We start from the raw sequence: 12,697 nt of genomic DNA, 5'->3' as shown, positions 1-12,697 counted from the left end.
CATTTTTGGTAAAATTAAATTGTGGCTGCTTTAAATTTCAGCACAGTAGGGCTGTGTCCAGACTCAGGGGTTTTTTCGGGAAAAGTAGCCTTTTTCCGAAAAAACTTCCCCTGCGTCCAGACTCAAGCCGCGTTCTTTCGAAATTAAATCGAAAGAACGCGGCCTTTCTTTCGATGGCGGTAAACCTCATTTCACGAGGAAGAACGCCTTCTTTCGAAAGTTCCTCTTTCGAAAGAAGGCGTTCTTCAATGTAAATAGGGCTTCTTCGAAAGAGAGCATCCAGACTCACTGGATGCTTTCTTTCGAAAAAGCAAGCCGCTTTTTCGAAAGTTCAACGTGCAATCTAGACGCTCTCTTTCGAAAGAGGGTCTTTCGAAAGTATCTTTCGAAAGAGCCTCTTTTGAAAGAGGCTTGCAGTCTAGACATAGCCTAGTACTTGTGAAAGGACACAATGTATTGTAAATGAGCTGTGCTGGTGGTACAGCAACACTAAATTGCATCACCTTGTGCATGGAAGGAAAAATCAGGGAAGATGGGGCCAATCAATGGTTGAATGTATTATGTCTGGTATCACTATCACCATTAATCCTCCTTCTTTTAAGTGTTCAGGCAGCACAGTAATGAACACAGAATAAAAGCTTAGACACATCAACAGGCAGATGTAGTTTCGAAGCAGAAATTGTACTGTGATCACTGGCTGACATGAGAATATATGTATGTTACAGAGTCTTTTGGAACAATGACCGTTTTTACTGTATTTCATCTGCATCCAGATTGGAACAAGAAAATGAACCAGTGCTGGGTTTGGGATATAACTTGGTAACATAAGAATGTAACAGCTGCCATACTGGGTCAGACCATGGTCCATCTTTGACAGTGGCCTGTACCATGGATTCAGGCAGCATGTACAGAACAGCAGAATTATGGAGGTTATGGAAGCCCTTTCGCTGGAAGTTTTCAAAAGATGGCTGGACAGTCATTTGTTTTAGCATACAAAACAAGGGCTTATGCTAGATAACCCTATGGCAGGGGTTAAGCTAGATAATGCTTCTAGTCCCTAGGATTGGTGCCTCATCATAACCACGAAGAGAAAGTGGAGGCATATGATCATTGTGAAACCAGCGGAAACAGGCAGGAAGAATAATGGTGCAAATATGAACATTTTGTGCAGTAAGATATCATCATAACCAGGAGAGCTGACCAGCACCTGGTGATTAAGGGGTTAACTATGTCTCCTGTACCTTGCCAGGTATTGGGTGGTCAGCCAATGACAATGCAGGTAGGCATTTCAAACTGGAAGAGAGGGGTTTTTTTCCTCTCTTCTGGGTTGAGATTTAGAATGGTTTCTTCCAAGATTGAAGGAGATGGGAGGCCCATCTCGCTCCAAGAACAGACTTCTTACAATGTGTAAGTAGGGAAAAGTTTAGATAGTAAGTCAGGATTTTGTTATTTTTCCAGGTTTGGGAATTTGGAATTAATGTCTGAGCTGGTAATGGTGTTTTCTCTCTTTTGTAACTAAAGGGGTTCCCCCTGAGTATCTAGATCAATTGGTGGCCCTTTCCATCTAGCCACTTTACTATGCTTGCAACTGTAGTTTTGTTTTGATAATAAAAGTTTTTCTTTTTCTAATTAACTGGTATTGGTTGATTTTTGTGTCCTGGAAAGTCTGTCTGTGTGTATCTGCATGCCTGACTGAGAGGTCAGAGTGGGGAACAGCCTTGACAGTTGTGAAGATACAATATGTTGTAACTGGCTAGGAGGTAAGTGCAGCACAAAGATGATGAATATCAGCATGAGAAGTAGGACATGATACCATATTTGATTCCACAAAATGCTACAGAGGAGCTGATTTAGGTAAATCTGTTAGGTGGGCATGACTAGAGGCCATGTCCACATTACCAGTGAGATACAGAATCTGTATCCTCTGCAATTGCTTTGACACTTCTGGATGCTATCCAGAGGGTTTATATAAGTGAACAAAGGAAATATCTGAAAGGAGTGGCAATACTTCTTTCACCTACAGGTTGGGATGCTAATGATGGAAGAAATGATTGGCATGCATAGTAAGTACTCTGAGGGCAATAGATTTCTCAGCACATTGGAACATTATTCTCATTTTGGACTGAGAGCTAATTTTAAAGAGAAAAGTTAATCTGTTTGGCATTTATGAACAAGAGATTTTCTCAGTGGAATGGAGCAGCATTAATATCTGCAACTGGTAGCTATTCCCAACAGGGGAAAACAGCATGTCTATCATAAGGGAAAATACATTTGCTGCTGGAGGGCATAGTGTTTATGTAAAAGGGTCTGTTATTTGAGACAGATGTCTTCTTCTTGGCAAGTTCAATTGTATTACACTCTTTGATTTGATGTAATACATACACATATAGTTCATTTATTGTTTTATCACTGTACTTTGTAAATAAGCAGAGACAGTTTCATTTTCTTTTCTGGTGTGGAGTTAATACATTTTGGAAAGAAGGAGAAAAAAGTATGAACATCTGCCAATGTTAGAGAACTGTTACAATGACCAGGAAATATCACTTCCTTAATTTGACCAGAGAGGCCCCAGCAAACATGCAGTACGGGTTCACGATCATTTATAAATTAATTCAATGGATTGGCTGTAGTTAGTGGTTAAAATATATTTTGTGAGACATATTCCTGATACTCCAAGTCAGTACAATTCTAAATAATTTTGTTCTTTGCTATTCAATTTCCTTTGCCTTTACTATGAGCTCTTGCAGTTGTATCACTTGCTACTATAGTTTCTGAGAAATACCATATGATGTTATAATTAATGACTAGTATTGGTACCTAAGCAAAGGAGATCACAATTAAGGTATTTATTTTTGCATTTGCATGCCTAAGTATTCAACTTTAAATTTTTCTTAACCTAGGACCAGGTGCCCAATAATATCAGCACACCTTTCCCCCCAACCATTGAGGAAAACATTTGGAGTTTCTCCTGCTCTTGTCCCAGAACCCATAGAGAGTTCTATGGACTTTGTGGGCAGCTCTTCTATGTAAATCTGCAGAGTGGCAAACCCCAAGCTGCTAAAGCAGGGCTACTCAACTTTGGAAGCCCTGGAAGCAATGATACAGCACATGCCACAACTTAAATGTGGTTGTGAATACATGCAAATATATATGAAAATATATGTAAATAGCTTCTTTCACACAATGCCCCAGCGATCTCAGAACCTCCTTCCTCGGGGCTAGAAATGCCGACACCCTGTATCCACCTGTTCCTGCCAGCCTGTCTGCTTGTGTCTTTCAATACTCACCCTGCTGGGGAGACACCTCGCCGTTGTGGAGCGTGTTCCTAGTGGAGGCCATGTTCAAAGGATCCCACCCGCAAACTGTGTGTTGAGCCCCACATAAACCCAAACTGTACCATGGGCTGCAATCAAATGGGCTTTGCGGCCCAATGGCCGCGTGTTGAGTAGCCCTGTGCTAAGACAATGATTAAGGCGAAACTGGCAGAGGGGATTCCTTGCAGTTTTCCTACCCCAGGTTTTACCAGGGCAAGAAGCAATCTGGCCCTATAGTTTTGTTTGTTCATTTGTTTTTTAATGGAAGAAACACAAATATTTCTAATACCTAAGTGTGCGGCGGCATTTTGGAAAATCAGGAGTGTTCAGACTATGAACAAACTGGGAAGGAATATTTGTAGCTTGCAACTCATGCTTATAAGATATTTACAGAACTATGAATTTCAAATTATTTTTAAAATGGGTTCTCTTTTTTGTCATTTTGAGCATTTGAGAAATGCATGTATTTTATAAAGACTGCAGAGTATATTTTAAGATACAGCTTCAATCCTGCTGCCAAAAATCCTGATTCAGAAATCTCTTTACATATGGAACTTATGCGTGAGCAGAATTACATAATGCTAATCCAGCCAAATCAACTATTTCTTTGACAGAAGACTACTAGTAGATGCTGGACCTAGTTAGTTTTTACCTTCCTGGCAGAGATTTATGCACATGGAGTTTTCGTAGCAGTACATCAGGAATATTAGGCATGACATCAGAGCTATTCTTTGACTCCTCTTCTTCAACAGAACAAGGTACAGGTGAAGGCCCTGAGGACAATTTCATAAGGCATAATCAGGCCACTGTGAGAAGACATGTGTTAATACAGAAATCAACCTCCCTTAGACATTTGTGGTGGATTTTAAAAAAAATATTGCAAGTCAATAGAATTCTGCTGTTATTGAAGTCAGTGGGACTTTTACCATTGTCTTCAAGGACAGGAGAAGCAAGTGAAAAGCTGGGTCTTACTCTTTGTCTCTACAGTCTGAAATGTGTATCTTATTTATCCCAAACACCAAATTAACCCATAGGGTCATTATTATAATATTCCTTAATACAAGGAAAGAGATTGGCAATGGCAATGTTTTCTGTGGAAGGAAGAAGAGAATGAGGGAAGGAGATATTCTGGCAGGGCACATTGCCTCTGAATGTAATAGAAGAGAACAAATATCTTGTTGTGAAATGTGAGCATTTTTTTAGTTGAACCAGAATAGGTTGCTGGAACATATAGTCCAGTTCCTTTGAGCTTTGTTAGCTGATCATATCATTTGCAACGTTGCACTAGATATTTTATAAAATATAAAATAAAAAAATCTGTGATTTACAAATAATTTAAGTACTATCTGGCCAAGATTATTGCTGGTCTAGAAAGAACACTATACTACATGGGTTCACTGTTCCTCCAACTTGGGATAGATATATGATATCTAACTGCTTTGTAATACCTGCTCATTTGCTACAACTGTGACAGAAGAGTGATACAGAATTGTAATCTTATACTTCTATCGTCATCACTAGGACCAAGGTATGGATCTCAGTATATTTCAGTCACTTTTTCTCATACAAGGCTCTCGCCTTTTTCCATAGCAGAAGCCCTCTGCTATAGCATTCCCATCTAGTGTTTAGCAATATGTAAAGGACAAGGCAAATCACAATGTCCTGACAGCTTTCTGTGACCATAAGACTCATTTCTAGAGCCCAGCTGTACACTTACAAATGTAGCTAGAAAGCCTATGAAGATTCATGTCTCCTTATAGATTAATCCTCTCTATTTAACAAACTCTTGGACTTGGGAAAAATATAAGTGGTGATAAGAAAAGTCTCTGGCCATTTAAAATTGTGCATGATGGTAGTCAAAGTTGAAGAAGCTTAGTGGAGGCAGATTATTTTAATTATACAACTATATTTCCTGTTTTCTGTATTTTTTCAATACTTAAAAATTGTCCGGCCATCCACCTCAGCACTTTTGTGTTTATGCCCTTAAAAACAATAAGCTTGCATAATAACAGTGTTTCCAGTGTTCTGGGTCTGCTAATTTATTTAAAGGTCTGTAGTTTTAAAGTAGTGTTTATCCTAAGATGACCAAGACAGACAACTTGACACTGATGATAAGATAAGATGGAGCCAACTAAGTGATTCATAACAAAAGGAAACTGTTAGCACTTTGGTTATTACTATATGTTTTAGTGAAATATTACACCATTTGGAAACATTAGGTTAATTTCATTACTATGTAAGGAAGTATGAAACTCTTAAATAAGTAAACTAAGGATTCTGCTCCTTGCTGATCTTCCTGGTGAAGTAAAGGAGTTGATTTTTAAGGCCCTAGCTAGAGATTCTGATGTGTGGTTGGCTTCTAAATGTCAGTGCGGTTCCTTATACTTTGGACAACATATTGGACTTGCAGTCCTTTGTAAAACAATATGTAGAATTTCAGAATGTTTTCTTCTCAAAAGTCTAAGTCTACCAAATCTACATGAGAGCTTTGAAAGGTAGCAATTATTCTAGCCCTGCAAACTTAGGCTTGCTGAAAATGACTATTTAAAGGTCTATTAACAAAACTGAGAGACTATATGCACTAACAATATCACTACAACCAAGATCCCATTAAAATAATTATAGGGTAAGGCACGTATGTGTAGGAGGCATGTGGTATCTTTTATTCAGGATATAGTCCTATGCTGTGTTTTGCTACAATGCTACATTTCTTTAAAATGTCATAATAAAGAAATCTCTCAACTGTTTCCTGTGAAACTGAACCTTCAGGTTTTGACAGGGTCTTATTTAAGGAGTGCAAAGCAACAAAATGCATTTCACCTCTGCTGCACTGTGTCTCCTTTGCCTGTCTCTACTCTTTGTATAAGCCTATTAATACAGTCTTAGGTCTGCATGGAGAAAGGAGTAGACAGGGCAAGTCTACTTGTATTGGCCGTGGATGCATCATTCTCCTCTCCAGCATTATGGAACTTAGTGAAAAAGATAAAGCTCATGCAGGCTATATTATCTTCTCTGCAGGGCATACCCAGCCTGGGGATCCAAGGACATGGTAGTGCAACTCTGTTGGAACCATGCTGCTGGAGATCCCAATGGGTCGGGCATGGGTGGAGTGAAGTCTCTGCTCACCCAGCAGACCTCACTTCCAGCAGACCTCCGTCATACAATCTATTTGGTATATTATGCAGCATTTCTGGCAGGACAATGTAAGTGGAGCCGTGTCTGCCAGGGAATCCTTGCAGAAGTTTCCCTCCCTTGAGCCTCTTTTCCTGTTGGAAGGGATGATCTTGGCCAAAGTTTGTTTTTCTACTTGTAATGATATTTTATACTGAGTGCAGAAGTAGGGTATTTAGACACATTTCCTAACGAGGGGACTGAAGTAAGTAATTTCAGTCTTCTTTTAAAGCTACTATCAGGCCCACCAGTGGCAGGAGTAACAGGGGCAAAAGGGCCTGTGGCTCCCCGCTGCCACTGCCAATACCACAACAGTGATGGCAGCTGAAACCTGGGCCCTTTTAATTGTCCCTGTAGCACGGCATGGCAAGCTGTGGGCAGCTCTGAAGGCTACCTGGGGTGGGGGCACGGTGCAGTGTGCTGAAGGCAATGCTGAGGGCTGGCTACCCCCGGCTCAGCCCTTTCTGCTATTGGTACCCTTCTGAGAGTGCAGAGACTGCCTCCCACCTTGCCCAGGGGCAGGCCACTCTCTCCCCCCCCAGCCAGGATGTAAAAAGTGGCCTGTTTTCCACAGGTGTTCAGCACCCAAAACTCCCATTCAAGTTAATGGAAATTGTGAATGCTCAGCCCCTCTGGAAACAAACAAAACAGGCCACTTTATGTGGGGGTTCAAGCATAAATTTAGGTGACTCAGGTGTGAAAGCATAGTCCTCTTCCTATCTAGTCCTGCCACAATATCAGCTTTACCCACTGGAATACGTTACAGAACATTTGTTCATTTGAATGGCAGCCCGCACAAGGCAGTCCGTCTGATCACACCAAAAATAATAATACAGGAGGTTAGCATAGGTACACTGGTTCATCTGTGCTACAAAATCCTGGTTTAGAGACAGCTTGGAAGTGGATGTCAGTAGAGATCCTGGCTCATGTCAATGGGAGACTTGCTATGGGCTCCATTTGGGCCAGAATATTATACCTCAAAAAGGATGTTGAAAAATTGGAAAGGATTCAGAAAATATCCAGAAGAATGAATTATGGTCTGGAAAATCTGTGAGAGATAAAAAACTCAATATAGTTTACCCAAGAAAATGTTAAGGCTGACTTGACAGTCTATAAATGTCTACATAGGGAACTGAAATTTGGTAATAGACATCTTAGACGTCTAGACGTCATAGACATAATAGACGTCAAGCATAACATGATCCAGGATACCTCTACACTGGCAGCTTCTTGCGCAAGAACTACACTGCCATGTGCTTTTGCGCAAGAGCATCCATGGCAGTGTGGATGCTCTCTTGAGCAAGAAAGCTCTGATGGCCATTTTAACCATAGGGGCTTCTTCTGCAAGAAATTCATTTTGCCTGTCCAGACTGCCCTCTTGTGGAAGAGCTCTTGAGCAAGAGGGCTTATTCCTTGTGGGGAGAGGAATAACTTGAGATTAGATTTGAGATTAGACGAAGGTTTCTAACCATTAGAGGAGTGAAGTTCTGGAACGGCCTTCCAAGGGAAGTAGTGGGGGCAAAAGATCTATCTGGTTTCAAGATTAAACTAGATGGGTTTATGAAGGGGGTGGTTTGATGAGATAACAGGATCTTGGTAACTAATTGACCCTTCATTATCAGTGGGAAATAGGTCAATGGAGGGATGACAGGAGTTACTATAGAGAACTTTCTGGGTGTCTGGCTGATGAGTCTTGCCCACATGCTCAGGGTTTAGCTGATCGCCATATTTGGGGTCGGGAAGGAATTTTCCTCCAGGGTAGATTGGCAGAGGCCCTGGAGGTTTTTCGCCTTCCTCTGTAGCATGGGGTACAGATCACAGCTAGAGGATTCTCTGCATCTTGGGGTCTTCAAAGTATTTGAAGGCTTCAATATCTGAGATATAGGTGAGAGGATTATTCTAGGAGGGGTAGGTGAGATTCTGTGGCCTGTACTATGCAGGGGGTCAGACTAGATGATCATAATGGTCATTTTGGCCTAAAAATCTATGGATTAATGATACCAGTAAGGATCTATTTATTTGAATGGTCTTTGGTCAGACCCCAAATAATCACGAATTAAGCTTCTCTCACCTTCACTCACATATAGATTCATCAATTATAAGATCAGAAGGAACAATTATCATTCTGGATAACAAAGGTCCTAGAGTTTCTTTACATTATTTCCTGTTGAAACTACAGCAGATCTTTAGAAAAACATCTTTTTTTTTTTAAATTGCCAATGATTAGAAGCCACTACTACCCTGAGTAAATTGCTCCAGTGGTTAATTACCCTCACTGTTAAATATCTGCATCTTTTTTCTTGTCTGATTTTCTGTAGTGTCAACTTCGAGTCATTGGATCTTGTTATATCTTCCTCTGCGAGGCTGAAAAGCCGTCTTTTATCAAATTTCAGTTCCCTATGTATATGTGCTTATAGATTGTGACCAAGTCACTCCTTAATCTTCTCTTGATAAACAGATTGAGCTCGTTGGCTTCTGCCACTAAAAGGCACGTTGTCCAATCTTTTAGTCATTCTCATTGGCTCATCTTTGAATCCTTTCAAATTTTAAACCAGTGCTAAATACAGAGACAATATAACTTCCCTACTGCTACTCTCTACATCCCTGTTTATACACCCATTGATTGCACTATTGTCACAGAACCTCAGTGGAAGTTCATGTTAAACAAGTTATACATCATGATCTCAAAATCCTTTTGAGAGTCACTGCTTGCCCGAAGAGAGTCTCCCATCCCGTAAGCACAGCCTGCACTCTTTGTTCCTAGATATATGAACTGGCCATATTGAAATGCATATTGTATGCTTGTGCTCAGCTTACCAAGCATTTCAGATCACTTTGTATCAATAACCTGTCCTCTTAATTGCAGTATATTTGTGTCATCTGCAAACTTTTATCAGCAATTATATTGTATTTTCCTCAGGCCATTGATAAAAATATTAAATAGCATAGAGCCATGAACTGATCCCAGTGTGAGACCCCATCAGAAATATTCCATATTTGGTGTGTGTGATTCCATTACTGTTAGGTTTTGAGAATGTACTGACTTAGAACTGAAGACCAGTTCCTTTTACATTATTTGGATAAAAAGGTTGTGACACATAAACTAGCATTTCTTCCAGCTTAATGATATTGCACCTCTTTCCTGTTCAGCTGCTTCACTGAGGTCAGGCAGTTTAACTCCAACTAAGTTTTGATTTCGCATCAAAATATGCTCCTGTTAAAAAAAATGGAAATATTCTAAACAGAACAATTTGATGTCTCAATGTAAATATCAGAGCACTATAAGAACAAAGGTTAACATTGCATTTATGTAGGTACATATTACGTATGTGAAAGGAATTAATCATACTCATTGATTATATGATCATCAATAACTACAGTATAAAACACGTCAGGTTTCAAACCTGTTTTACTTAGTAAAGACTCCAAACTAACTAATCTTCCATTTAGATTTCTGGCTACCACTGTAGTTGCTCATTGCATACGCATATTTGCAAGAGGCATTTATTACTTTCATTCATTGCAAGTCAATTTATCTGTATGTAAGTGGAGGAAAAATAATAAGTTCTAGATGTTGCTAATGCTAAAATAATTTAGCATATAACAGATCGCAGGGAGGAGAGAGGGGAAAAAGAAAAGAAAGACATTCAAGTGACCGTCACTTAGCCCACTTGTTGACTAAGAATTTTTCAAAGAAATTCTATTTTATTACTGAAATATAATATTTCTCACTGTTATTGCCGTCTCTGGTGCCACTATGCCTCCCAAACAGAGAGGGGATTACATTTTGCAAAAAATGAACTTAAATAACATTTTCCTCTTAAGTGCATTTATAATTAACACTATCATTTGCTAAAAAAGGATCCCTGTTAAGCCTAAAAAATAATCTGTTGTAACTTGAATTTTGCCACATATTGTAAGTGTTAATTTCCTGATTTCAGATACTGATTCTGTTGCATATAAATTTAATTTTAAGGAATCTCTATGGCATCCATTGTCATATAATTTGTGTACTTATTGAAAAAAACAGGTTTTCCAGTACATAATTCAACATCTTAGAGTATATAAACATGAAAAAGATCACTGTCTTATCATTTCTCAGTAGTACCGTAGAGTGAAATAACCTATTTAAAAAGTTAATGTTCTCTTTTATATCAGCACTGTGTTGATCTTGCATATAAATGACTGGAGGCTTGTAAGAAGTTATTTTATTTATGTTATTGTAATTAAGAACCAGTAAATGGTTTCTTTTGAAAGATTTATAGCTTTTTCATTCAAGGTGTATATATATATATATATATATATATATAATTACAATGGAACTACACAGAGCATGAATTTGCCGACATTAGCAAACTGATATATATATATATATATATATATATATATATATATATATATATATATATATATATATATCAGTTTGCTAATGTCGGCAAATTCATGCTCTGTGTAGTTCCATTGTAATTATATATATATATATATATATATATATATATATATATATATATATATATATATATACCTTTACTGGTGTATATATATATACACATTTACATATATACACATTTACTGGTTCTTATATATATCAGTTTGCTAATGTCGGCAAATTCATGCTCTGTGTAGTTCCATTGTAATCAGAATTACACCACTAAAGAATCTGACCCAACAGATTCCCTTGTATATATTTTGTCTGGGAGACTTTTGAACTCGTAAGCTCTCAAATTGTCTGATGCATATGAGAAAGTATATTTTTTTAAAAAATAAAAGGCAAATAAACAAAAAACCCACAAATCCAAACTTTCAATATATCTTATAAGCCAAGGTTTAGCTCAAAGGCCAAACCCCTTTAAAAATGACATTTTTCTTTACAAAAACAGGACTCAAAGTGTTCAACAGAACTAAGCAAAAGTGAATGTTTTTTTAAAGGTACGTCTATAATAAAGGTAAGATACAAATAAGATATCACTGATTCCAGTGAGAGATATGTAGGTGTATTCCAGGGCAAAATCAGCCTTTAATGAAGTACAGCAATAGTGTCTAAATTTCAGTTGAACCATTAGGTTCATATAAAGTTCTCAGTTCACAAACAAGAAATTCTATTAACATGTAAAGTCAAAGAGTGTCTTGTTCTGAAGGAGAAATTCTGTAAGGTGCAGAAAAACATAGCACTGAGAAGAAAAGGAAGTGATAGCAGAAGTAACACTCCCAAATAACTTTTCTCTTCATAAGGTTTGTTGATATATCCTGAAAAAGGACAGCTTTTCAGATATAATATCTCTTTGGAGACTAAAGTAGATTATTTCACTCCCAAGTATTACTTAGAAATGACAAGGCGGTTAATCAACTTCTTCCTGTTTACATGGAATGTACTAGATCTGAAATTGGAATATCACTGTACTATACATTATGTTCACCTTTATATTATGGAGGAAAACTGCTAATGTTTCTTTTATGGCACTGTGATAATTTTTCTTCAGCCCGATTTTCTAGGAACCAAGAAATGTGTACATAAAAGCAACATGTGTGTTTGTGAAAAGAATTCTGTTTCTATGAAACTGAGAACAAGAATATACCAGAGGAAAGGAATTCCATTTCAATAAATAGAAATGGAAAAATAAAAACATAGTACTATGTTAATTTTGCTGTAATTCATCCATCATTTCAGCATGAAGCTTTCTTGTAATCATAAAAATAGTAATAAAATAAGAAAATGTCACTGTTCAATGAAGAGTACACCAACCCTAAAAGTAACAAAATGCTGCTTTTTGTAGTTTAAATTTTCTGTCCAAATGATAAACATTGTGTGCAGTGGTATGAAGACACTTTTTAGTATAACTATTTAGGAATACCATTAACAGCATTCTCAGTAAGGGTGTGTCTAGACTACATGACTCCGTCGACGGAGCCATGTAGATGGGTTTACTAGACATGATTTAAATCGCCGCTTCATTTACATCAAAATGGCCACTGCGCTGTGCCGATCAGCTGATTGTCGGCACAACGCAGTAGTCTAGACGGGGATCAGCCAACCCTTTGTCGTCAGATCCCTTTGTCGTCAGATCCTTCATGCCTCGTGCAACAAGGCTTACAGGATCTGACAACAAAGGGTGCTGGGGTCGGCTGATCCCCATCTAGACTACCGTGCTGTGCCGACAATCAGCTGATCAGCACACCGCAGCGGCCATTTTGATGTAAATGAAGCGGCAATT

General features: G+C 38.3%; 1 protein-coding gene across 13 annotated transcripts in view; it reads right to left on the bottom strand.

The window, feature by feature from the left end:
* The window catches only part of IRAG1 (inositol 1,4,5-triphosphate receptor associated 1), a 200,154-nt gene that overhangs the window by 45,313 nt on the left and 142,144 nt on the right, over nt 1-12,697 (bottom strand). For all 13 annotated transcript variants that reach the window (XM_075927919.2, XM_089778618.1, XM_089778617.1 and 10 more), the window contains 2 exons: nt 9,621-9,699; nt 3,967-4,087 (listed from right to left, as the gene is read on the bottom strand). In XM_075927919.2, the coding sequence (XP_075784034.2) occupies nt 3,967-4,087; nt 9,621-9,699 (200 nt within the window). The remainder of the gene's footprint in view (nt 1-3,966; nt 4,088-9,620; nt 9,700-12,697) is intronic.

Source organism: Pelodiscus sinensis, chromosome 5 (assembly GCF_052426305.1).
Source record: "Pelodiscus sinensis isolate ZL-2025 chromosome 5, ASM5242630v1, whole genome shotgun sequence".
Classification (NCBI taxonomy): Eukaryota; Metazoa; Chordata; order Testudines; family Trionychidae; genus Pelodiscus; species Pelodiscus sinensis.
The sequence above is the reverse complement of the archived record's forward strand: the minus strand, read 5'-3'. Positions and strand labels throughout refer to the sequence as shown.